The sequence below is a fragment of the Acanthopagrus latus genome, chromosome 17, assembly GCF_904848185.1.
Source record: "Acanthopagrus latus isolate v.2019 chromosome 17, fAcaLat1.1, whole genome shotgun sequence".
In the NCBI taxonomy this organism is placed as follows: domain Eukaryota; kingdom Metazoa; phylum Chordata; class Actinopteri; order Spariformes; family Sparidae; genus Acanthopagrus; species Acanthopagrus latus.
The window spans coordinates 10,774,721-10,802,602 of NC_051055.1; the positions used below are offsets into that span (position 1 = coordinate 10,774,721).

At 40.1% G+C, this 27,882-nt stretch overlaps 1 protein-coding gene across 1 annotated transcript in view; it reads left to right on the forward strand.

Moving 5' to 3' along the window:
• The window catches only part of LOC119005922 (eukaryotic translation initiation factor 3 subunit H), a 54,773-nt gene that overhangs the window by 23,026 nt on the left and 3,865 nt on the right, over positions 1–27,882 (forward strand). The window contains exons 3-6 of the mRNA XM_037074035.1: positions 9,493–9,660; positions 14,434–14,533; positions 17,581–17,730; positions 25,241–25,361. Of these exons, the coding sequence (XP_036929930.1) occupies positions 9,493–9,660; positions 14,434–14,533; positions 17,581–17,730; positions 25,241–25,361 (539 nt within the window). The remainder of the gene's footprint in view (positions 1–9,492; positions 9,661–14,433; positions 14,534–17,580; positions 17,731–25,240; positions 25,362–27,882) is intronic.

A 27,882-nucleotide genomic window follows, 5' to 3' on the forward strand; every position in this document is an offset into this window, starting at 1 on the left:
GCGCACGCACATTTGTAAAACTGCAGCAGACTTTCCAGGCAAGGCCCCGTCAGCCTGTCAAGGTGGTGATTAGAATGTGTTGTGACACACATCCTCACATTCAAACACACATACACACTCAGCCACATCTTGCTGCTGGAGCTGAGATGTTGTGGCCTGCAGCAGCATGCAAGGTCTGATGCAGTTCACCTCTCGTGTCATTGAATGTTAGAGTATGGACTATCTGTCTGGTTCATTGCAGAGACATACACTCGTGCACACATGCACACATGCACAGACACACAGACACTACTAGTGCCTTGTTGATTTTGACTCTTTACCATTACTGCCCAAGGCGAGGTGTTTAGCTCCAAGCTGATAATACCTCCACTCCATGTTTGGTGGTCCACACACTCACACTCATTTGAGATGTACAGCATGCAGTACATGGCATCCTTAGGCTTTACACATCTGACACTCTGTCTTTCTCTTCTGTTTCCACACATTTACACACACACCTGCTCTCAAACATCTTCCTGCTCTCCCATATTTTGCACTTTCATTCAGTCCTGTTTCCTTCTCTCCTTTTCTCTTTCCCACACTGATCTCGTGCTTTCACACATACTCTTTTAAATACACATTCATTTTGCCTCCGTCTTACACACGCACACAACTCTCTTTCCTCCCTCTGTCACACACACACAATCAAGCAGCGTTAAGGGAATGGGCAGACTCATTCCCTGTCTGGCCCCGGGACCCAGATTGATTGATAGGAGAGGCGGCAGGGCAGCAGGAATGGGTGAGGAATAGCAAACAGTGGTGGATGCTCCCACCTCCGCACCTTGATGATATTGTTAAATTGGTTATTTTTGGCTAATGCAGCCGTTAATGTGCAAGAGGTCCTGTTTTGCTACATTTTATTTTTTTATTAGCAGATTTATCTTGAACAATTTCACAGAATACAAAACACCAAAGAAACACTTACCTTTTATAAACCCAGTTTGAAAAAAGAAAGGTTAGTGCATTAAGTGAAACACAAAGATACACACTAACACAGTATTTTATCAGGAATAACCTGAATTTATCACATCCCTCGCTAATATACCCATATACTCTATATAAAGCTGCCAAAAAATTTTTGCATCCTTTTCTAAGACTATATGTGAGATTTCTCTAAGAAATCTCACACATAGTCTTACAACTTCTCATTTCCAAAGACCATCTATCAGTGAAGAGGGAATCAGAGTTCCTTGTCACTGCTTCATATTTTGATTTAGGAATTCAGTAAAGTTCTGCTAACTGATGGAAATACTACCCAATAACCAAAGCTCTTGTTCTCATTGGAAAGTAACTTCTAAGAACTTGGTCAGAAGTTGTACCACAATGGCCTCACCTTTGTGCAAAACCAGACAGAGTGCAGGAAGGACCCAGCCTCTATACCACATCTGAAGAACATTTATAACCAGTCAGGTATGATTTATGGAATTTTTTGGGGGTGAGATATACCTGATATGCTTGGTACAGCCTTTTCCAGGCCATATTACTTGCTGAGAGAAAATTTTGACATCAGTCTGAACAGAACTTGTCATCAGTTATGTGCAGATCTGATTCTCACCTTGATTGCTTTGGGTTTTCATTCAGCCATAGATTGTACATTTAAGGAATACATTGTATTTCCCCCATTAAGCACATTGAAGATATCAGTGAAACTAGGCAAAGTCATTTCTGAGCTCAGGTTTGATTTAAGAAAATATCCCAACTAATATAGCAATAGAAGGTCTCGCTTGGCAAGACATATTTCCTCTTCACTTGTTCAAAGGACATGAGAGGCCATTTTATTTAACAATCTTCTAAATGCTGGATACCCGATGCCAAGTCTCCAAAATGTCGTTATTTAAAGTCAAGGGTACAATTTAATTTTTTCCATTTTCCATCCAAGACTTCTCTGCATCTTAAACCATATATTAGTCAAAAGCTTTAAAATGAAATGTTCTGTCCTGTTGGATATGGTCCTGGAGTGCCATTTATGAATCAAACCACTGAGTACCTTTTCTTTTAGGGAATGTAGTCCAATTTGTATCTAGAGGGGATACTGTCAGCTCCAAAAAGAGATTAAATAAATAGCATTTGAGCAGCTTGGGTAGTGGAACGTCCCTAATCTGTGGTCCCATGGGATTTTTTTTCTGTAGATACCCTTAAGTCCATATCAATTTTTAAACATGCTTGCCTGGGGTTAAAAAAAGCTGTGATAGTGGAATAGTTAAGGACTGAAAACATTACTAGAGCATCTGTGGTATTCATTTTCACTCAATTAATTCTGCCAGTTATAGTAAAGGGCAAACCCCACCTACGTAGATCTGATCAATTTCTGCTGAGAATTCCAAAGAAATTAAGTCTATACAAATTTTTAGGGCCATACAGTAATTCTAAGATATTTTATACCATTTGGAAGCTGCTTGAATGAGTTATCTGTGTGTAATTGAATGTTATTCATGGAATCATTTCACTTTTTTCTAAAATAACACCATAGGGTTTTGTAAAATCTGTAATTTAATGTGGGAGTTAACTTGTTCTGCTTAGTACTAAATTATATCATCTACCAGGTAATTAACTTTGTGATTTGTGTGATCTACATTAAAACCCTTTTATATTAGGATCCTGTCCAGTTGCTTTGGGTAGTGGCTCAATAGTCAAGATAAAGAGTCCTAGAGACAAAGAACAGGCATGTCAAACTACTCTAGGGAAATGCAGTGTAGATTTTGGCCGCAGGGAACATGATAATGGTTTTTACTCAATTAATAAATGACTGGCCAAACTTATACTTGCCCAAGACTTTAAATAAATACTGCCATGCCAGCATGTTGAAGACGTTTTCAGTGTTTAAAACCACAGTTTTACCAGGCTCAGACTTTGTTTCGTGGATAGTGGATAATATTAAAGAGCCTGCATGAATTGTCAGTTGACATACGATTAAAAATAAAGCTGCTGTGGTCTGGATTTATTAATCTCAGCAGACATTTGCCAGACTGATAACCCGGGCCTTGGAGGTCCATTTTATAGTCTGAATTTAATAATCAAATTGGTCTAATCATGAATCACAGTGATTATGGCAGTCGAGAATTAAATGGGGGATAGTTTGATAGCTGGTTTCAATGCCAAATTAATTATACACAACCAGTCAAAAGTTTGGACACACCCTCTCATTTAATGGTTTTTCTTTATTTTCATGACTATTTACATTGTAGATTCTCACTTAAGGCATCAAAACTACGAATGAACACACATGGAATTATGTCGTAAACAAAAGAGTGTGAAATTACTCTAAATATGTTTCATATTTTAGATTCCTCAAAGTAGCTGCCCTTTGCTTTGTTGACAGCTCAGATGAATGCCATACAGAGTTCAAGTAGCAGACACATCTCAACTGTTCAGAGGAGACTGCGCGAATCAGGCCTTTATGGTCAATTAGCTGCTAAAAAAACACTACTAAGGAAAAGCAACAAGCAGAAGAGATTTGTTTGGGCCAAAAAATACAAGGAATGGACATTAGATCGGTGGAAATCTGTGCTTTGGTCTGATGAGTCCAAATTTGAGAGCTTTAGTTCCACCCACCGTGTCTATGTGCGACACAGAAAAGGTGAACCTATGGTCTCTACATGCATGGTTCCCACTGTGAAGCATGGAGAAGGAGGTGTGATGGTGTGGGGCTGCTTTGCTGGTGACACTGTTTGGGATTTATTCAAAATTGAAGGCACACAAAACCAGCATGGCTCCCACAGCATCCTGCAGCAACATGCCATCCCATCCGGTTCGTGTTTAGTTGGACCATCATTTATTTTTCAACAGGACAATGACCCCAAACACACCTCCAGGCTGTGGAAGGGTTATTTGACCAAGAAGGAGAGTGATTGAGTGCTGCGCCAGATGACCTGGCCTCCACAGTCACCTGACCTAAACCCAATCGAGATAGTTTTGGATAAGATGGACCGCAGAGTGAAGTCACAAGAGTCAAACAAGTGCTCAGCATCTCTGGGAACTCCTCCAAGACTGTAGGAAAACCGTTTCACGTGACTACCTCATGAAGCTCTTCGAGAGAATACCAAGAGTGTACAAAGCAGTAATCAAAACAATGGGTGGCTATTTTGAAGAATCTAAAATATGAAACATGTTTTGAGTTATTTCACACTTTTTTGTTTACAATATTATTCCATATGTGTTCATTCATAGTTTTGATGCCTTCAGTGAGACTCTACAATGCAAATAGTCATGAAAATAAAGAAAAAACATTAAATGAGAAGGTGTGTTCAAACTTTTGACTGGTAGTGTATCTGTGATGAGGGGGTTTAGTAAACCCTTTAAATTCTCTATAAAATTCAGGGGGCACTTTCCTCCCCAGGTGATTTATTAGACTGTAATGAGCCTGAGGTCTTTTCAATTTCTTTTTGAGTGAAGGGAAGATGAAGATTCTTTGGCCTTCTTGGCCAGGTTTGGGCAATTCAATAGAAATTCATCAATTTTAGTCAGATCATCAGGCAATTCCTTTGTGTATACATTTATATAAAGTTGTTCAATGTGTTATTCATTTTTGTTTACCAGTGTCTGCCATTTCTAATACCTTTTGTAAGAGATCATTTTTCCCACTAAATGAGCTTTTAGCCATAAACTACTGGGCGAGGAGGCAGTTTGGCTCACAGTATAGCTATATTTGGTAAAAACTTTTTTCCTAGCTCAACATAGACGGGGTCAAAGGTGAATGATCTTACAGGGTTAGAGACAAATATTCAGATTCTTTTATGCCATGAATTGGTCATCTGAACTAGAGAAAAAAGTCAATCCTAGGCATTATGATGGCAAGATTAGATCTTTCATGAAAGCCAAATTAGTTTTAGCCACTTTTGTGTTTGATACTGTTGTCGTTGTCTTATACAGACTAGTGTCCAAACACAAATAATGTTGTCCTTGATACCTGGAAAAAAGATATCATGTACGAAGGATTCATCACCCAATTTGGGTGCATCTAAGTTTAATAGTGTCCATGGTTCTGTGCAAATCTGACAAATGCGTGTCAGCCTGACGGATCAGTGATAGTTTGTCTAGTTGTCACCTGAAGGTTATTATATATTAAATTGGTAAAGCTGCAACAATTAGTCAATTAATTGAGGAGTCTATTGAAAGAAAATAGATTGGTATTTTGATTAACCTTTTCAGTCATTTTTCAAACAAAGCAACTCAAATTTGTCTTTGGCATTTTTATGACAAAGTGAGACTGTTGATGAGACAAAAAGAAGAGGTTTGACAAAATTATTGTTGGCATCTCTAAATTGTAATGAGATTTTTTCACAGTTTTGTGTGTTTTTATTAATGTATTCTGTTAATCATGATAATAATCTGCAAATTAATTGATAATAAAAATAATGTTCAGTTGCAGCCCAGATGGCCATGCTATTCTTAGGCTCTTTTCCGGCTCAATGATATCACAACTACTCTGTCAGTCTGCTTGAACATCAGGTCGTTGGCATTTAGAGAATGAAATAAAATATATAAAACAGTTACCACCTTCACACCGTCACTGCCCTACATGATGCTTCACTACTTCACCACTTGGTGGAGAATATACAGAACATCTACTGTATGACAGATGGTCACACAGATTGTTCTGTTTCTCTTTGTGTTTCTAGTACTTGGTTTATGACCAAACAAGGCAGTAATCCTATGGCATCCACAATAGTCTAAGCTCTTTGTTATATCTGTGGTGGATGAGTTGGATGGCCTTTTCATGTCCTGTTGTCTCACTCAGCCGTCTGAATCTCAGTATATCTATCAGGCTGCATGTCGGCTGGTTGTTTGCATGTGTCCTTTATCCATTTCTGTCTGACCTGTGTATAGCTTGTAGTAGTTTGTTTGTAAGTCAGCCTGTCTGCTTGAGTCTCCAGTGGAAACCCTGTGTCATTCAGACAGCATACAAGTAAAGACGTAGAATATGAGTCAGTCTCCTTTTTGTCTTTAGAAAACACTCAGTCCCCTCTTGTTAGTCTTAGACATTTTGTGTTGTTAAAGACTTGAATACCAGTTGAAAAAATAAGTTTTCCTTGTAAGTTCATCATTTAATTAGAGCATTCAATTTCCCTAAATAAAATTTGGAATCACTTTACCTAAATACTGTTAACCCAATAGTACATTACAACAGTACATTGATTTGAGATTCAGGGGAATCTTCAGCATTAGCCTAACCATTTGGCTCCAATGTCTGTTTCCATAACAAATTAGAAAAAGATGTGTGAGGACGGACATGTTGCCATCCCTGCAAAAATGACCCCTCATTTCTGCCAAGAACCTCTATCACTGTCCTGTACTCCGTGGGCTCTTGGTCACTTGGTAGTTTAAACTGCTCATTTGATGTATCAGCTCTGGGAAAACACTGTGGGGTCACATCTTCTTTGACATTCTTTTTAACCTGCCCTGCGCTTTTGAAATTCTCAGCACTTTAGAAGTAGTTTCATAACCCTTCCTAGATTCATCCCTTTTGAATTCAGCCTTCAGAAATCCTACACAGCCAGTTGGATTGAGCCTAGTTGTAAGGACCACAAGGAAACAGAGAAGAATTTGGACATACAAATCTAAACTTTGACATCGGATGAAGAAAAAGAACATCTTTTGAAGTCTTTTTCTGAAACAACTTTAGAGTAGCAGGATCATATAAGCAAGGCAAATGAGGATACTGTGCACATATTGTCACCTAATATCAAGCCATGAAGGTAAAGAGGTGGATTAGTTGATGGATTAGTAAATATTAAAATACTAGATTCTATGTATGCAAAAAACAAACACAGATCAAATCTTGTTTGCCAGCTATAGGTGATTTGTCTAAAACCTAAGTCATAATTGTATAGGAACAAACAAGATTTGACCCTTCACTTAAGGATATTGATATATTGATAAGGTTACACAGAACTGCAAAGGTAGTAGGCAATAGGATAAGACACGCAAAGCAGCTGATTGGTTTCCCTGTTTCTATAGTCAATCCTCCAGTCTTCAGCTTTCACTTCAGAGACAGATCACTTTGTGCACAATTTCCCTGCTAATGAAGGGGTGTTGGGGCACGTATACGCATCAGCGGCGCTTGAGAGGTAAGCACACATACTGATTGGCATAGAAGTGCATAGACAGATACAGTTAGATGGCAGGCTGCCTTTCCCTCTCCATTGAGCTCTGTGTGACTCGGGGTCTGCTGCAAGCCTGCCCCTAGGCAGAGTCACTCTCCAAGACACTGAGTCTGTCACAGAAACCCTTTTCTGCATTATCACACTGATTTTTTTTCACCACAAGTTGCCAGAGCCAGTTACTGCAACAGCACAATAGTGGAAGGACGACAGAGACAAGTTTTTTGCTTTAAATCATATCACATATTCACCACAATTCAGCTGAATGGAGCCACCTGGATCTGCTGACTGGGACAAACACTTTTTTTCCGATTGAAATGTGATGAAGAGTTGGATGACAGGATGACAGAGACTTTTCCATGTATTGATGCAGTATTTTACGAAAATCGGAAACTTTCACACAGACGGGGAGGCAGAATATCGGCGCACGACTCCCGCATTAAAAGTTCAGTTACTCTCCCATCCTTTTGCTTCCCCCGTTCCGTGTCTCACCCACTCCATGTTTTAATTCTCACCTACTTCCCATTCGTTACCGTAGACTCAGAATGGAGAAGCATACACTTGAATCTTCACCCACCTGCTACCCCTGCCAGCTAATTTTTCTTTATGAAATATACTATACACATATATCTCCAGTGGGTTTTCTTCTATGCTAAGTAATCATATCACACATACACACACACACACACACACACACACACACACACACACACACACACACACACAGTGCCAGACGCCTCCAACACCTCATCCTCCATCTGCAGTTTGTCACAGAATTGCTGCATCCTTCTGTAAACCCCTTTTCCCTCCCCGAGACAGACCTTATCTTTCTCCATTCCTCTCCCTCCTTCCCATCTCCTCCCCCCCATATTCTCCCGTCCATCTACTGTGCTTGCTTTTTGTCTCAATGACCATGTCAATCACTTAACAAAAAGGCCAGATTAAAAGGCTAGATTGGTACATCCTGTCCATCTCTGCAGAGCGGGCCGTGAATAGGGCCTCTCTGCCTGTCTATCCCCAGCCAGTGCTCCAATCCAGGTGTTGTCAAAATTCTGCACAACCTCATTGTCAGGAGAAAGAGGCACCCCAGCGCTGCCCTTCTCCTCATGCTGCACTCTGCGGGGTTTGAATGTGTAATTGTGGGCTCAGGAGTGTCGTTTGTTTTCTGTGTGGAGTACAGCAGAGGCAGCAGAGCGAATGACTATGAGTGAGAAGTGTGTGTTTGTGGGAGGTTGGTTAAAGACTGGATAACTTAATGGAATTGCACCACAAAGTACAACTGTTTGTATAATCGCAGATTCCTGAAATGCAGTTCTGAGCATGACACGAACTCCATGAGGCTAAATGCCAAGTGAATAACTGACATGGTAATATAGTTTGACTGAGCTCGTCCCCTTGAATTACATAACAGCACCACCAGTGGCTGAGTTCAAGCCAATAGAAAGAAACTATAAGACAAATGTCCCCTTCCAGATAAATTGCATCAATTTTTTCCTCACTGGCTCTTTTCTTTCTGTTTCTGTTCTTATCTTCTTCCTCTTTTCCTCCTCTGTTACCCCTTAGTCCCTTTTGCCTCACCCCCCTTTAACACCTTCTCTTCTTTCCCCCTTCCATATTTCTTTTTTGCCCTTTTTCTGTTCGTCTGCTTTTCTGCTTTCCCTTTTTTTCACCAGTCCAGTTTGTTCTTGTTAACAGCTCCAACAGGAGAAGGATGTGCTCTACAGACTGGGGTCTACGGGGCCACAGCTGCCCAATAACACCCTGATTTATCAACCTCCTCGAGCCAGCCTGCATGGAGATTCTGCTTTTGCTCTCTTGCGTCGGCTGTTACTTACAGCCGGCAAGGCAGGCTGTTTGTATTTCTGGCTGTGCGTCCTTAGGATGTGTCTTGTGTAATGAAATGGCTCACCTTGTAATGTATCTAGCTTTCTCCCCAGTAGCTGAGGCCTGTTTTTGTATCTTTCTCGCCTTTTTTCTCTCTACCAGGATATATTTACTGACATGAGGAATGAAAGGATGACTGGTGATCCCAGTTGATGTTTGTTTTATAAATCTCCACCACTGCCACTCAATAACAGAAGACAAAGTCATTTTTTTCATCTCTCCTTCACATGCTTGTTGATCTTCTTTTCACTGTATTTATCATGTTTCTCACATCTTCTGTCTCTCCCTCTGTTAGTACACCATGTCCAGTTCCAGATGGAGACCAGATATTCTCAGATTCAAAACAAAAAAATTCCCAGGCTGATTTCAAATTATCATGAATTTGAATGTTTCTCTCTCTCTCCCCTCCTCTTTTCCATTCCTCTGACTTCCCCTTGCTCTCCTTCCCAACCTCTATCTGTGCTTCTAGTCCAATACCAGATGGAGATGATGCGTTCTCTGCGTCACGTCAACATTGACCATCTGCATGTGGGCTGGTACCAGTCCACCTACTATGGCTCCTTTGTCAGCCGAGCGCTGCTCGACTCTCAGTTCAGCTACCAGCACGCCATCGAAGAGTCAGTTGTACTCATCTATGGTAAGTAGTACCACACAGTTATCATTCATACCATTGTCAACAGTATGATACCCACATCCATTAAAAACTGTATTCTGTCAGGGGGGAGAAAGGGCAGCCACTCCAACATGTCCGTAGGTGGGGTCTGTCATATCATGTTGCAGAAATTAGGGCACTTCTACCTTGCAGCATTAGGTTTAAAATATAATCTTTTGTTAACTTGGTTTTTCTGTATCAAAGCATTAAACATAGAACTTGGTGGATTCACAAAAATAATTCTGTTTTGTGTTACGCCCAACCACCTGACTTGGTTTGGCAGACTAACCCCTAGTTTATATTCTTAAATTATCAAAGTATTTCTTGAGGTTTTAAAGGGGCTCCCTGTGATAATATGTAGTTATTTACATGTATCAGTCACTTTTTTATTGGCCATTTATGAGTGGATTTAACGTGACATGGTAAATGACACCTTCTCCATCTCTCACTCAGTTACCTATACAAGCCTGTATACAACGATTTGTTTACATTTTTTTAACGCTGCTGGACTGGATTTCTTTGTGAAATGACTGATCTTATGTTAGCTCAGAAAAAGAGTCCACTAACAATCTAACAACTGACTTTCAGCACAACACAGAATTTCAGCAGAGCCTTTAACACCAAATATATCTTTTTTTACCCTCACCTTGGTGTTAATTGTCTCCTAAATTTCAAACCAGTGCTTATTTATTGTGTTTGAATAGCCATGCTGAGTTCAAGCAGAGGTACTGATCAGACAGGCTATTCTAAGTCTTATCCAAGCCTTCAAGCCCGGAGATTGTTTTTAACAATAAAGTTTTAAAAGAACAAGAACACAGAGAACAGATCACACAACCATTCAACTATTCCCAGGCGACTTCTAATGACAGGTTCATGCTGGTGGAAAAATGGTTCCAGGAGAGAAGGCCAGGACCAGTTAATATCTACACAGTGGCTTTGTCTCAATTCAGGGTCTGCATCCTTTGAAGGACCCAGCCTTTACAGTCTTCAAGGGCAAGTCCTTCGGAGAGACCTTGTTAACCACGTCAGCTGTTGTTAAATGGGACGAACTCGCCTTTGGTGCATTTGCGTCAAGATTTCTGCCGCTCAGGCCCACAAAAGTGACGATCTACGCCATGCGATGTCGCCGTTTTCTATATTTCTTTCTTCTTTTTCGGGCACGCAAAGAATCTTGGGATATGGTAGGCCACGAAGGATAGTAGTCGTGCATCCTCCAAAAACAGGGAAAGGAACACTGCATTTGGAGGAGCCTTCGGATTAAGACAGCTTTCGCCTGGAATAGTGACGTAATTGGCCTTCAAATGCGGCCTCCGAAGGATGCAGACCCTGGATTGAGACACAGCAAATAGCTCCACAAAATGTGGCTGCATTTACATGAAACAATAGAGAAAAAAAAAACATTACAAAAGCTTGCTCAGGTTCAATGCACCAGGTCAAAATTAATTTTTACTTCACAGGCACTGGAAAGGTACTGCCACCGGGGAGTTGATTACAATCAATTATGGTTCATATTCTTTAAAGTTTGAATCATGATTAAACACACATAAGGCAAATTCAGTTTCCTAAATCACTACGCATCTAAGAATAGTACTACCACTAAGACTTCTTGTGATGTTCTTGTTGTTGACGTTCAGAAAGTCTAGGCAATAAATCAGTATGACAGATGTAGGAAAAGGGTAGTTGAAGTTGGCAGCATGGCAGCAACTTTTAAAAAAAAAAACCTGAAACATAAACGTCTCAAGATAAATCCTGCAAGTATCTACATTGACATCAAGTACACTTTAGAATAGAGCTGGAGGAATATCACAGAATATCTGTAATACCCAAAGTCATCTTAAGTTGACATTGATGTAATTTTATACAACACAAACTGCTATCAAACAACAAGGAAGTAAGGTGCATTGGTGATGCAAGTTCATGTCTAACACTGCAAAAAACCACGGGTTATGCCCTCCCAGAAGACCATCAATAGCTGTTGAAACGGTGTGACACCACATCTCATATGTCACAAGAACTCTTACAAGCAGCCCCTGAAAGGCCTTAGGAGGAGTGGAGGAGGCAGCCGCGAGCAGAGAACTGGGAAAATATGACAGGATTAACAAGGTAGCTGGTAGCCACTAACATGACACTCAGGGACTTCATGTGCTTGCACCTGCTTCACAGAAAAGAGCTTTAAGAGCTGCCCATAATTGCTGTACCACAAATGCCACCCCAGATGGTGAAGGCTTTCTTTCAAATGACAGCAAATTTAAAACCTGTCACTACAAAGCTGTGTGCATTTAACTCTTCAGTGTCTAGATAAATGCAAAATAATTTCAACATAACCGCTCCAAGTGGTCACTGAGGTCTCAGGCAGTGTATTCATAGAGGCAGTATATACGCAAGTTCTATGGATAGCTGCATATTTAAATACACTGAAAAAGCATTAAGCGGTTTCTGTGATAGTACAACTGTTTTTCTATGTATACGTAGTGCTGAAATGTGACTCACACCACAGACTTTTACAAGCTCACAACATAATCAAATATAGATGTTGTCAAAATTCCAGAAAGCATCAAGATGGTGTTTTCTTGCCCACATCACATGCTTCAGATTGTGCTGAGTGTTCCTCCTTCAGGTTTATGAACTGAAAAATAAGTGTGTAATAAGTACAGCTGGTGTGTCACAGGAACTCTTACAAGCTTCACTCACCTGAAATCACAATCTTTGATTAAAACAGCTCTGTGTTTATCCACTCACCTCAAGTCAAGAGGCAACAACCAGAATTGTCCTTCTGAAAAATTATGAAAACAGCTTTTATTTCCATCAGTGCTGTGCTACTGCTGAGTATGAAGGACTCCTCCTGGCACTGTTCTTTCTCTCCAGAATCACTTCAAGGTTGTCATGTTCTTAGATAGAACAAATCTATGATAGGCAAAGATTAATTTTAACCAGCTGATTTATGAACCCATGTGATCTAGTCTTACCAGCCAGCTGGCCACTCAGGCTGACAGTCAGCCCTTTCTCATTCTAAACGAGTGCTCCTGTTAATGTCAGTCAATAATGCAGCGCTTAATGGATCAAAGCACCTCAAAGGAATTGACATTATCTCTGTTTAAAGTCAAAAGGAAAGAAAATTGATTCCTTTTTTTGTTCTCTTCACCATTAGCCCTGTGGTTGATTTATGCCGATGGAGGCTACTGGCAAGTTAATAGTTTCCATCAAATGACACCTTGAAATTAGGGTGGATTGTTACACCAATTGGTTAAATATGCTTGCCATGGAAGCAGTTTTCTGACATGAGATGATCAGTTGAAGAGGTTAAGATGGACAGGCATTGAGCTAACCTGTTTGCAGGTCCAGAGATAAGTGTTTTGGTACCGTAAGATTTAAAGGGACACTCCACCCAATTTACACATGACATTTAGTTTATTTTTCATGAGGAGTGCTATCATATGTAGCAGTGGGAGGCCTCTCCTGCATCGAATGCTACCATTTTTTGTTGCAATCTTTCATGAGACCACAGAAATTTGTGGAACTTTGATACAAAAAGTACTTCATATTTTCGTTTTGCAACCTTGGTGTTGTTAGATGACAAATAAAGGAACCCTTAAGCTTTTATCATTGAAGTATATCCCTTTTATATTACATGGGTCATAGTCAGTATTTTCACACAGACCTTTTTGACTGGGCTGTCCTTTCCAGGAGTACATAAAGTTTCTTCAGTTTTGAAACCTAAAAAAAACAGGTCGACAATTGGTCCTTGCTATTTTAAGCACTCTTTATCAATGCATGTCTTTTGGATTGAAGTTCACTTTGTGCAATTTTGTTACTCACTTGATTTCATGGGGTTGGTGCTTAAAATGTGTGCAACAAAAAACATTTGGGGTCATTACGATCTAAAGCTAGATCATGCAGGATTTTATTTTAGTTATGAAGCTTTCTGTGGATAAGCCATAGCTGTCTTGATCAAATGTGGCTGTCACCAACCAGTCTCAGTGGAGACTGGCCAGCATGAATTTAGATTGGCTGTGTCTTGTTTTTTGGATTGGCTGTGCTGAAGGCAAATGACTTGTCACAGTTGGCTGCTGGGATGGAAATAAGTCACACTAAGATTCTTGGTCGACTGTAGTTTGGTGGCTGACAGCCTGTCCAGTCTGTGCCAATATTCTCTCTCTCTCTCTCTCTCTCTCTCTCTCTCTCTCTCTCTCTCTCTCTCTCTCTCTCTCTCTCTCTCTCTCTCTCTCTCTCTCTCTCTCTCTCTCTCTCTCTCTCTCTCTCTCTCTCTGTTTCCTATCTCTTCCTGTCTCTCTCTCTATTAGTGACATAAACAGTAAGTGTAAATAGATTTTGACTGAGCCATTGCTCAGAGTTGGTCTTGATATGTTTGCATCGTCTGTCTTTTTTATGTTACTTTAACTTAATTTCTCACCTTGCTGAATTGATTTATCTGCTGTGTAATTGTCATTTTGCAATGGGCAGACCAGCAGCTCTTCTAGGCTCTTTATTACCTGTTTATAATATTTAAGATGGGTAGAATGGGAATCATATTAAGTGAAAAAATCAATCATGTAAGTGATTTGATGGGGCGTTACTGTACAAACAGGAATCCAAAAAAGTTTGGAAAACACAATTATACAAGAATCTGGTAACCTGTATAGATAGATACAGATTTTGAATTATAACATATCTGGAGTGGATACAAAGTGTACACCAGGATTGTATTTTGCCAATTTCTTTTCTTTTTTTTATCTTCTCCAATCTCTTTTTTAATTTCAGACCCTATAAAGACAGCTCAAGGCTCCCTGTCTCTCAAGGCCTACCGACTTACCCCAAAACTCATGGAGATCTGCAAAGAGAAAGATTTCACACCTGAGGGGTGAGTAGCTCACAGCAGTCACTTTATGGATAGATGTTATGATCGGATGCACACAGAAGTGTAGACGTTCACAGAGATATTGCATTTTTATTTAAACACAAGGTCACTGTGCTTATGGGAATAAATAATTAAAATGTTTGCATTTTCTCTCCTCTGACTCTGCTTATTCAGTGGATGCAAATATAGACTCATGCATCCACAGGGGAGGCATTTAGTAGCAGTTGGAGATTGATGCTGATGATTTATCAGTTCTCCCATGCCCATCAAACAAATGTACCATGTTTACGCTTTTCTGACCCCAAGGCTTTTCGTAATTGCCTTTAAATTGCAGCTAAAAATTAATGTAATGAGACCATTTTCCAGGGAGTTCAGGGTATTTCAAGTGCAGTAACTCACACATGCATAAACACGCATGTGCACTGACAAATCCAGACAAAAATGAAGGAGTCCCAGTGGTATCAAATTGCTGTCCATTAAAAACATTTTGAGATATACATTTTTAAATGTGCTAACTGTTAATTAATTTGTAGTGAGAAAGGACAATCAAACTGCATCATTTCAATTCTCTTTCCCCGTGTCCTCTGTATTTCTCCACCTGTGTGTCTCTATTGCCCGCCACTCTGTTATTGACCCAGTGTGTTTGGCCCAGAGTCAGGATCCTTCTCATTTCTGCAGCTTTTCATTAGTTCCTGTGATTTATTACAGCTCCAATCTGTAGCTATCAGTGTTCCCAATAAAGCACATGATTGAAGGAGGGTAGCCCTGGGCAGGGAAGGACAATATCGCCACATAACAACAATCTTCTCACGATCCTATTATTTTCAGAATAGACCTGAAATCTGAATATTATGTTTCTCTTTTTTACATGGATGCAAAACTTCAAAAGTGATTCACCCCCTCGCCACTACAACGTTCAGAAAAAGCAGCATCTTTCATGTTGTTATATTTGATGTTACACAAGCTTGAATATATTGTGCACCATTTTGAAATGAAAGGAAGGGATAGATGAGTGCTGAATAGAACCATCCCTTTGAACTGCCCTCCAAGTCCGCTTGGATATGAAGGCAGTGGTCAATAGCCTCCACTTCAGCACACAATATGAAGCATCAAATTAGTCGCACGGTGGAGTCAACCTTTAGCTATGTCCAGCAGGGCGCGACTTGGAAAGAGCATAACATTATGTGTGCCAGAGTCCAGTAGGTTTGAACAATTTGTTCTTCCTAAAATGTGGTGTTCTATTTCAAACACCTTTCTGTATCACTCTGCAGGTGTTTAGAAAGGCCATGAAAATGCAGGAAATACTTAATGTACTGCAGACAGATAATTGTGCCAATATCTACAACAAACATTATTTATATCATTATACACTGCTGTGATCCATAAGGTCCAGTTTTGCTGCCACAAAGTCTCCTCTTCAAGTTTGGATGAGCTGATACTACTTGGAACACAGAACAACCATCCTTTTAAAATAACCTTATCAAAACAATATGATGATCCATACCCCAATTTATCACACAGACAATCATTATGTAAACATCTCTGTTTCTGGTCCAGTGCACATGGTGGATTAATGTAGCGAGGGTATTGATCCCATAACAAGCAAGATGCGTCTAACAAGCCAACATTAGACGTATACAGACATTAGTTTGTAGCTCATGCACTGTGCGCAAGTGACAGGCAGAACCAAGGGAGTCAGTCAATGCTATTGGATTTATGTGAGACATTAAGCAAAGTTTGAAGTTCCATTTTGTGTTAACAGACCCATGTCAGAGAAAGCGAGAGAGAGAGCTGCAGCTTTTAGCTCCAGAGGAGCAAGAAGCGGTGGTTAAAAATTGGTCGACACTTGCACACTTATCAGCAGAGCCCATAAAAAAGGCATTTAGGCTACGGAGTGTAACAATGCTCGAGGTGGGCAATATGGACACATTGTATCACGCCGTATCAAAAGGCATATCAAAAGGCAACATGCATAACATTATTATTATTTTTGGTTTTCTTGAGCTGAGGTGCCATTTACAGTCAAGTACAATCCAAGTGGTAACAGTACGATGCTCCATTTGCAGCTTTACTTGTGAGAATATGTGAACAACAAATAAAAAGGGGGATTATGTCAAGTAGACCTTAGGGTATCTTTGCCCCTCAACAAAGCAGATGTTAAATGCATGGAGTCGCGTTAGAGTTAGTGGTAGAACAGCTGTAAACTGCATCCACTCTCGTTTCACTTAAACCGTTCAATATGGCTGTGGATCAGCTCAGACATGGGCACGAGTTTTGTTAGTTAAGATCAATCACACTCCTTTTTATGTTCTGTGTCATGCATACCGTTTTTGTGCATAAAAACAAACAAGCAGTCCCTTAAAACCACTGACTGTCTCAGTTATACACTGGTAAAAGATAATGTTCCTTCTGGTTTTAGTTTAAATATATGGCAGTGCGTTCGGACAATGGAAAGAACAGTAAAGTAACAAAGGGCTGAGCAGTAGAGATGTTCCCATGTACATTTTTTCCTTCCCTATACCGACTGTGATACCTGAACTTGACAGTATATATTGTCCAATCTGATACCAGTGCATCGCTTGCTGTGAATGGATATTGGCTACCTGTGCTGTTAGAAAAACCTTTTGAGTTGCATACCAGTGTGAGGGATGCTGCTAAGAAGTACTGGGGTCTATTTTCTAATAAATAATTTAGTATCTCATCAGTGCATCTACTCTATAATACTGCATTTTGCATCAGTGTTGGAGGCTTTTCCAATAGTGGTATTGATATCAGAGCAAACCTACTAGGCAATATGGTTGACGTCCATATCAGGATATTAATGACATTTTAAAAAATCGGTATAAAGGGAAAAATACAGGAACACTAATTTATTGATACAAACCAATAGTACAGAATACATGTAAAAGAAATCCCTTGCTTTTTCACTCATAAGGTCTGTTGTGTGAGCTGGTAAAATGATTACATTTGATAGTTATTGATGACACAGCTTGTGACTGTGATGACACATTTTGACTTCTCTTCTCCTGTCTCTGTCCCTCCCTCCCCAGCTTGAAAAAGGCAAACATTGGCTTTGAGAATATGTTCGAGGAGGTCCCCATCATCATCAAAAACTCCCATCTCATCAACGCACTGATGTGGGAGCTGGAGGACAAGTCCACGGTCGCAGACAAGCACGAACTGCTCAACCTCTCAAGCAGGTCAGACGTTAGCTCATGCAGCACATTTGCCAAGAAGGCCCGAGGCCAGACACCTTGGTTGTAAGAATTGTTAAGAGTGAATGCAAGTACATCTGCATTCCGCATCGCCTATTTTTCAACAGGTTTTTTTTTCTCTGGGGACCGACATTTACAAGATGTTTCTGCATGGTATGTGGGGGATAGTAAGTGATTATCGACTTCTATCCTCTATAAAAAACAAAAACAAACCTTGACCTTCAGTGCTGCTATAAATATTCTGATCTGACACTGAAGATGCAGGTGATCTACTAGATTTAAGTAGATTCTCTTAATTCTATATGTGGACACAGTGTTGTAGTCCCAGATGAAACTATTTATTTGGGTTTGGGGTATCAAGGCTCCTTTTGACAGAACCTTAAGACTAATCATCTTGAACTTCAATTGACCTGTGTAGGATCATAATGGTAGAAATTCCAATATTTCCTGCTATGTAATTACATTACAGTATCTTATATCTTTGGAATTACTGCCTACATCATGATGTTTTGTAAGCATATGAGCAAGATCCCACATGAAAAAATCCAGCTATAATAGGGTTTATTAACATACCTCAGCATCTGTCTCTGTGTAAAATCACACTATAATCAAACCAAGGAAAAACCTAAGGTTACTGATTGAAATTGTATCACTCCAAACCATCCAACACTAAGCAAAGTGTCACCCTAATTTGATTCATTTGCAGACGGTTACCATAGTTACATGCTAAGTAATACTGTCTACTTAAAAAGTGTCTTACAAGCTTTAAAACCATGTCATGGTCTCTCTTTAAACCTGCAGGCTGCTTTCTCAGACATGAGTTAAAGCTACTGCTAAATTAAAATTGATTTGACATTAGGGAACTCCTCTGCATTAATCTGTGTCTTCCATACTGTGCTAAGGTGTAACAAATCGGTATAAAGAATAAGAGGTTTATTGATGTATTCTGACTTGCGCTCACCCATCCTATGTGATTTTAGTTCCGATTTTAAGTACTTTTTGTGATGACAGGTTTGATTTGATACATTTACTACTCTCACAAAAATCTGAAGAAAAGACCAAATCTAACAGTGAATTAATATTAATAACAAGAAGTGGGGGACATGTTTGTTCATTACATTGAACACAGCCAGTGTGGCTGTTGCTGAAACACCAATAACGCCCACTGCATTTTTGATCTCTGTAAAGTCGATGCTTGCAGTTCCATTCTGTGTTTACCCCGCTTTGCCCTTTTTCATTAGCAGAAGATATTATAATTAGAAATGTACAGAGTCCAGGTCAGTTGAGGAGGTTGAATGTGCAGCTGACAGTGCTAATGAAGAAAGGGTCAGATTTGGTGGACTTGGAATGACATATAAGCTGGTGTACAACAAATACAAGAATGAGCTGGATAGCATAACCTAACCTGCCTGTGTTTGTTATAATGAAGGAACATGTCACCTAGTGCAAAGCTAAGGCTCTTTTGTGTGGGTTTTGTCAGGTTTTAAAGGATAATGGGCTTCCATTGCACATAGGCAGACAGCTATATGAGGCTGTGGCTCCACGGACGTTATTTGTTAGTAGGATCAATTCATTGTTGGTTTTAGTCCTCTCAAGGAATTTGTTGATAGTAATGAAAAGATTAATAGTACTACCAGCCTAATCCTTTTAAAATGTACTTTGACCTGCCAGATTGGTGAGGGATACATTATCTGGAGATCTCAAAATGTGTAGTTGTACCAGTCATGAAATGTTGTCCTGTGACAGAAAAACCTTGTGCGCGTTAAGTTTGTAAGAAAGGCATTTATTGTTTGGGTCAGATGTGTAACTTACACCAGAATTGCAGTCCACATTCCAGTGCATATTCTACTTCCTCTAGACATTGTTTGACCACTTATCTGATTTTAGTAAATAGTCGGTGCACCTTGGGGTTAGTATTGGATGTTTGATTGCAATATCAAGTCCAAAACAGTAAATGCCACATTAAAATGTCAAAACAAACTTATTCAGAAATGTCTCCAATTCTTCCATCACTAATGAGCACAATGTGAACAAATATCACCCCACCATATCAACTCACAGCCTGGCTCCGTTAAGTCTCGCATTCAGATCTCAGAGGCTCTCAGCATCAGTCTCGGGAGAATTTATCAGCAATCATTTATGGAGATAAACCACTGCAAGTAGAGCAACAGCTGTGAAGCTTCCCCTGGGCAGGTGTGAGAAATTAGCACAATAACGACTCAAAGTGAAGATTTGCACACTGTGCTGACTTACACACTGGAGTGTAGCACATCAAGAGTTGTTGTGATTCGTCTCATTTGTGTCCTGTGTCTCAAGTAAGTCATGAATTTAATCAAGGCTGGTATATACAGCGCAGAATGGCGTGTTCCTGGGCCAGCAAGCTCTGCGCCAGCACACTCATTTTACCACACTTTTCTTGTGTATTGTTCCATTTTCCAAATGATCACTCTGAAGTTGAGAGATAGCTTTCAGTATGACCCAAAATGGGGGTAAAAGTAGCCCAGGCCTTCCCCATAGGTTTCCCGGCATGACTGCCGATGGGATGTCTGGCAAGATGAAATTGTTTCCTGAAGTTGTCAGATTGCTTCAGCGCCGTCCTTGTATTGGAATGTAGCGTCCATCTTTCTACATCTTCGACTGACAGCCCCACCCTTTTTCTCCTCATTTCCACCCCTTCAAAAAAAGATAATGATAATGGGTTTTATTTAATGTTTTTCCTTTTGTCTCATTTTCCAATCTGCAGCCCCATTTGTCAATGTCATCTAAGTCTAAGGCTGAGTAAATGCAGTTTCACTCCAGCAAACAGGGTTGTTCTTACCACAGATGATGATGTTGATCGTGGTGATGGATTGTGTGAATGTAAATTCATTTATGTAGCCCTGTTTCCAAAACAGCCTTGAAATGCCACAGTGCTGTGCAATGTTGCAAAGCAGCCAGTGTTTATATCAGGCCACAAAGCCCTTTGTGTGTGGACCATCTCACACTGTCTTCACTTGTCATATATATGTATGTATGTATGTATGTATGTATGTATGTATGTATGTATGTATGTATGTATGTATGTGTATATGTATGTGTGTGTGTGTGTGTATATATATGTATGTGTGTGTGTGTGTGTGTGTGTGTGTATATATGTATGTGTGTGTGTGTGTGTATATATGTATGTGTGTGTGTGTGTGTATATATGTGTGTGTGTGTGTGTGTGTGTGTGTGTATATGTATGTATGTATGTATGTATATATATATATGTATATATGCCCACAGTACATAGTTCATTATCAATCCTCCTTACCTTATATTTACTTTTTGTTCTGTGTGATTGAGCAGGTCGTCGGTCCATTACCTGCACTGTGATTTACGTAATTGGCATAGAAATGCTGGACAAAGGAAGGATATGGAAACATAGCTTTCAGCTCTACATGAATACCCTGATGATATGTATTCAATAAGGGTATTGAGTGCAGGGAGAACAGACGAGGCTAGGGAGAGCTGCAGCTGTAAGGGAGCAGTAAGGAATGTAAAGAGACCCAGCTGGAAACAAAGGAGGTAGTGACAGAAATGAAATGACCCTTGACACATGAACTTCATCTAAAGAGATTGACTTTGAGAGATCATTTTTACTTATAGCCAGTTAAAGTTTTTTCAGATCTCGAACCTCAATTTTTAAGCCCAAATTTAATGAAATAGAGTTTTCTGTCACATAAGACTAAGGATGTGCGTCAAACCCTTCATAACGCTCCCTGAAAATATTATTTCATGCACTTTTTTTAATATTCTCATCAAGATAATACTACCAACTTTTGTTGGCACAATGTTAGATCTAGGCTATTTCCTGTCCTCTTTAAAACATATTGTTCTGCTGCAGAAGCAAGCCAGGGATCCATATTACGCCCCAGTCCATCAGTTAAAAAGGCTCCATCAGAGTAAAACACTCATTACAAGAATTCCAGTCATATCCTTGGCAGCTTTGTAACAGCTCCCCTCTGAACTTTCAATTTACTGATTGTCAGCCCATTTTTGCTCGCACATTAATACTGTTTTGGAGTTTGTCCTCTATTGTCCTGTGCAGGTATGAACACACAGGCCACAGCAAACATACACATACATAGTGTATGGGCTGCAATTGAACCTGACCTTAAAACAGAATCGGTGATGAGAGGGTAATCCCTCGGTTGACTTTGATTTCCAATTCAGGATTGATCGAAAGGCTTGCTGACCCATCTGAATAACTGACTAGTTGCTGTGTAACAGGTTGCATGCAATTTTTGGAAATGGTACCATGGTACATTGTGCACAAAATTATAATAATATAGTAATAGAGTAATAGTGTGTTTCCTTGCATATTAATTTTTTTTATAAACTAAGAGTAACAAAATTATCGAAAAACATTGACAAACACACCAAAAATTGTGCCAACTCAATGCTGTTGAGAGCTCAGTTAAAAAAACATTTATTGTCAGTACCTTAATTGTACTTTTAGAGATGTGTTCTCATTTCAGTTTTGCATTATCAAAGTAGTAAATACAGGCTAGGTCAGATATTTATTTGATCCTTACTAAGCTACTCCCTGTGCAACAAATTTACTATCAATTACAACGATAATAATGAAATGCAAACAAATAACCAAATAAGGCAAAATTCTGTTTTCACTTGACACATACATAAACAACAGATGTTTTCGAGGATCTCACTCAGACTAAATGATTTCCATTGCATATATTATGAATGCACACCACAGAAATTAGCTACCATATTGCTCGATGAAATGGCTTTAAATGGGCTTTCGTCAGCGAGAATCAATTTTGACGCAGTTGGGGGGGGACACAGTGGGGAAGTGTTATAGCGAGATTTGGTCCTGGGCCATCAGTTTTCATGTTCACAGCTCTGACACCACAGTGGAGGGTTGACATACTGATCACACAACAGTCCTCACAAGCAAACATGATGGGGGTGGAAATGGCTCAGCAGTCAAAACTGCGGGAAGGAAAAGCTACTGAAAAGCATACACAATCCACCCATGTATTTATTTCAGAAAGTGAAATGAAAAGGGAAATCTGACCCAATTGCTGTATATTTATCCGCAATGCTTTGTTTGCCTAAAGTTCTGTGACACAAGGGCGGCAGAAAGTCATATAAGGCTGATTAATCCATCATTTACATTCTCTCACACGCACACACACACACACACACCTCATGCAGGTGCCATGCCATAATATGGACGATGTGTTCCAGATAGTCAAGCATGTGAGAAGAGCACTATAAATCATCATCAGCAGTGTTCATACAATTAGCAGCATGCATGCGGTTACATGAATTTACTCTCACTGTGCAAGCATGCTTCAGGGACTTCAACCTCATGTGTGTTTGCATGTAAATGTAATTAGTTGCCTTTTGTGAATTATGTAGTTCCATAACAATTCCCTTTTTAATATCGTTTCTAATCAACCTCTCAGCACTAAAATACAACATGTGTTAATTTACTGAAGCACTCAGGCCCTTGTAAACTGTACACACATTGTTTCGAGCTGCATTCTGCTGAATTCTCATTGTAGCTGAAGCCTGTAGCAGTATCCTGACAACCTGTGCTTCCTGTGCTTTTGATGTCAGCACATGTTCCACTACACCTCACTCAAACAGCTGGAGACTAGAGTTTTAAATACAAAACAAATTGGAGTATTGTCAAGGCAAATGTATTTGGCCCTGTCAATCCTGGTTACATTGCTGCTCGTTTCTCAGTGCTACCCATCTTAGTTACCCTCCACGTCAACGTAAGACTGGTATTCTTAATCAATTGTTTCTAGAGAAACAAGTAGCAGCTGCTGAGATGGTTAGTGGCTCTTAAAAAACAAAACAAAACAAAACAAAAAAAAAACAACACTTTGTAGAGACTCGGAAATAGGGGGTGGATAAATTATTTCTTGACAAGATGATTTCTAAGCAGGCAACAGAAGACGGCGAGTGCGAGGAGCTAGGAGAGAGCGGCGAATATTGATTTATAAAATGGCTAATTGAAAAATCTCACAGCAGAGAGCAAAGTAACTACAATCACACAAAACACCCTTCCTCCACATAGTCACACGAACAATGAAATGCACAAAATAGTTACATCAGCGCAAGTGCACACACAGCCAAAACATACACGGAGCTGGCAGTCCTTGCGGGTACGATTGTCATTTAAATAAACAGTGGGAATCTGTTTTCCCACAGTACGTGCTGCATTATGTAGCACCCAAACATTCATAAATGAAACAATATAATTCCAGAGAGGAAAGCACAAGAGGGAAATGACATGAAGTGGAACACTGCAGCCTTGTCAAGGTTGAACTTAAGGCAGCAGTGAGACATCCTGTTAAAAATGGGGCTCATGGGAGGAGAGAAGAGGAATACAAGTAGAGTTGTGTGTCGAGTGTTGTCAGCATGGCAGTGTTGGGGGAAAGATGAGGGATGTGATACCAGAGGAGAGGGATGTAGCACAGGGACGAGCGGGACGGGTCCTGAGGTCTGAGCACTGTCAAAGCCCTGGAGAGACGTGCCATGTCAGATCTCTTTCAGGATACACAAGAGCAACATATCTGGTAGAATGTGAACTGAAGAAGATTAGGTCAGAATGGATGACAAACACAGACTGTTGAAAAATGTGGATGTTGTGTTTTCTGAGTGCAATCACAGGTCTCTGAAGGGACATGCTAAAGGATGGAATCGTGCCTTCATGGTGGTATACTGGATAAGAAAAAGCATTTTTGACATTATCTGGTTTTAGAGAGGGTTTTCAGTGCGTCTACATCTTCTACAGGTTTTTGTCTAATCGTACTCCTAGTAATATTGAAGAAATCACATTTGTGCAGCCTTTGGTCGGTCTACTACACTCTTCTTCACATTGGAAGGGACTGTTATTAATCTCTTCCTGGATTTGCTCATGATAAGGGAAGAGGTGGACCACTGAGACTTGTTTGGACTTCCAGCTATACAGATTTAATTTACACCCAGTGAAGATACTTATCACAATCCGCTTCCATCTGATGGATCTTGATATTATCATTGCTAAGAATTCTGCCTGCATTTATGCTCTGCAGTTAGATACATTTAATCACAGGTGGTTTTGTGGTGTTGATTCTAAAGTTAGGGGGAAAGATCAATTAATTCATGCATCCCTCAACCATTATTGTGTACATACTCACACAGGTGACGCTCTCATCGAGTTGCTCTAATTGCATGGTGGCTCGCTGCAATATGTGAACATGTGTTTGCAAGGGTGAGCAAAAGCTTGAAGCAAAACTTGCAAAGCCCTTTTGATTGAAGTGCTGTAAAATAATTGTACATTGTGTGTCCAAATTTAAAATTGTAAAATTATGTTAGAATGAAGTGAATATTACTGTAAGCTGTTAAGTTGGGGGTGAATGGGGAAAAAAAATGTACGCAGCACCTGCTTCTGCTGCTGCAGTGCTGATGGCACTTCAAAAACTGTATGAATGACATGCTGACATTTTTCTTCCAGCAACCACTTGGAGAAGAGCCTTCAGCTTCTGATGGACAGAGTGGATGACATGTGCCAAGACATTGTCAAATATAACACCTACAGCCGCAACCTGAGTAAGCAACAGCAGCAGAAGCACCAGGTAATACTCACACACAGTCACATACACAATAGCGCTCACGAAACTGAAGCGCACACACCACCTACAGACGGGATGAGCAAGCAGCAGAATCACCAGCTTACCAGCATGCACAAAAGGGAAAGAAACAGTGCGCGCGCGCACACACACACACACACACACACACACATTGACACACAGATGCACCTACAGCCACAAACTCAGCGGGAAAAGAGCAGCTATATTTCTCTGAGCCACGGACATAACCAATTGTAGCTATAATCACAGCAGGCAAACACTCTCACGAATACACAGAGAAATATAGTACTCCAGCCTCACATATTAAAGTACATGCACCCACTGAGGACCACCAGAACTACAGTAAACAGCAAAGGTTAAAAATGTATAAACATTTAGTAAAATCTGTATCTGTAGCATATGTATCTATACCCACTACACTCACTTTGATGCACACCATAGATGTGATTGACAAAAGACAAAAAAGCAGGAAAATATACAGCTCCACTTTGTCCTTTACCGTTATTTGGTTCTGTTGTTGGCTTCAGCTTAGAATGAAATAGTTTGCTCAACACTTCCAAAATTCTTAAAACACACAGTTTTTCCCCTTGATTTTTTTGTAGCAGCGGTGCTCTGAGTCAGTAACCCAGCAATACTAGGCATGCCCCCCTGGAAGAAAATTTTGAAATTAACCCTTTTAAAGGTGACTACTGGTGATATTTTAGAAAAAAAGATAAATTTTCACAATTTCAGAATCTAAGACATGAGACGTGATATTAAACCTGCATATAGGTGAAACACTGACACATCAGATGACCTTCAGCAAAGATTGCAGGCTCTTTGGTGGAGCTCTGCTTGGAATGAAGTTCCGTCGTGACAAACAAATACTTGCAGAGTGACATGAAGACATGAATCAGAGGCACAAAAAATGTAGAGAGCAGTCATTATGTTTACCAATACCCACCCCCCCCCCCCCCATCATTTTTAGGTCGGAAAAGACATTGATCCGTAACAATCACACGCCTGCACATGGATATACTATAGCTGTTAGCTGTACCATTCTATTCACTACTGTAATGCTTTGTTCACACATGGAAAGTAGTCGTCAATCTCTATTTTAATTGTAATTTATGTACTCTACTCTGCCACCTAGCATTGTTCATTTCCTGTAGCATGATTTGTTTCCCCGAGTACAAATTAGCTTTGTTTGTTTCTCCTGATGTCATTCACATTGTTTTGGCAGATATTTTGCCAAACTTCCTGCAACGTTCCTGTGTAGTGCCACAGAATAAAATTTAATGCCAGAGTTCCATTCACTATGAATAGCAGTGATTGCTGCTTCTCAATCCTTGTGTGTTACCGTAAGAATTGAATTTTATTTGAAGGAGGCCTCTTGGTTGTCACTGTGGTAGTGCCAACACTCCAAGGCCATCTGGCAAAAAAAGTCAAGCTTCACACAGCTTTCGACTGCAAGGTGTTGTAATCCGTTGGTGAATCAGAAATATGCAGGGACACATTCCTGGAAGACTTCTTTGCAACTTGTATTTCTAGAGTTTGCCTCGAAATTTTCCAAAAATATAGCTGAGTGCCAACATGATCACTTTCCAGAGTTTTTAAATCTTGTAAAGTGTTTTTCCCCCCTTTTATTTTTTCCAACTCCCAGATCTGTTACTCAAACTGGACTTCTAACTCAAGCCATGCTCTCCCATTAACTGAAGCCTTTTTGTTGTTAACCATTTCATATGAACTGTAGAAGGCAGGGGGAAAGTCCTGTATTGCTTTTTCCATCTCAGGCTCTTTCACCACTGCTTCTTTGTTAAAGCCGTCAATATATCCTGATGTGAAGAATTAGCATTGACACTCAGGGAGAACTAATGTATGTGGACTCAAAGCTAATTTAAATAAATTAAGTCTTTCTTAATTGTAATGACTAAGTGGAAATCCTCTGTGTTCATTCTTTTTCTGTACCTGTGAAACACATCGCAAACACAAACTTGATCCAAAAGCAGCAGAAGTCACAGGCACACAGTCACACACATCCTTTGTGCACAGACTTAAGACACACACGCACACACACCTCCTACAAGCACGCACTCAGCCGGAAGCCCCAAAAAGGCCAGAACAAAACACACACAGGTGAAGAGTCGACCACGAACCATCTGCAGCTCCAATCTCGGCCAGATTCATCACAACAACCAGCAACAAACACAAACACAATGGGTCACGCACACATTACTCAGGAACATGGAAGTGTAGAGGCCAGGATGACTCACTGATCTTCAGCGCGTGCATGTGTAAAAACTCACACCCACGTTCACGCCACTGCATCATTCTGTCATTATTCTCTGCGAGTGCAAACAAGGAAATGTCTGAAGTATTAATGTTGAACCGGGCTGAGTCACCATCTTCCCGGGCCGACGGCAGCCATGTTCACACACACATAAGGCAGACTTTTCAACAAACATGTATCTGTGACTACAGGTAGTTTGCTGTATGCACAACACTTTTACAACCTGGGAAAGAAACA